Raw genomic sequence first — 205 nt, forward strand, 5'->3', positions numbered from 1 at the left:
AGAAGGGTGGCCTGGGGGGAATGTTCGGCATGCTCAAAGGGCTGGTGGGCTCCAAGAGCTTGACGAGAGCAGACATGGACCCCGTCCTGGAGAAGATGAAGGATCACTTGATCGGTACGTCCATAGCCGCTGTGAGGAAATTAATTGGAGGGAATTCTCCGGTGGGCCCCAGCATGGGGTAGCACCCAAAGTTTGGGCCGTCCTC

The 205-nt window shown here is 57.6% G+C and overlaps 1 protein-coding gene across 1 annotated transcript in view; it reads left to right on the forward strand.

Moving 5' to 3' along the window:
* SRPR (signal recognition particle receptor (docking protein)) overlaps positions 1-114 on the forward strand; it is a gene marked incomplete at both ends in the record, with an annotated part of 2,231 nt that extends 2,117 nt beyond the window's left edge. The window contains one exon of the mRNA XM_009877853.1: positions 3-114. Coding sequence (XP_009876155.1) covers positions 3-114 — 112 coding nt within the window. The remainder of the gene's footprint in view (positions 1-2) is intronic.
* Between the last annotated feature and the right edge of the window lie 91 nt (positions 115-205).

This window comes from Apaloderma vittatum, unplaced genomic scaffold (assembly GCF_000703405.1).
Source record: "Apaloderma vittatum isolate BGI_N311 unplaced genomic scaffold, ASM70340v1 scaffold38061, whole genome shotgun sequence".
Classification (NCBI taxonomy): domain Eukaryota; kingdom Metazoa; phylum Chordata; class Aves; order Trogoniformes; family Trogonidae; genus Apaloderma; species Apaloderma vittatum.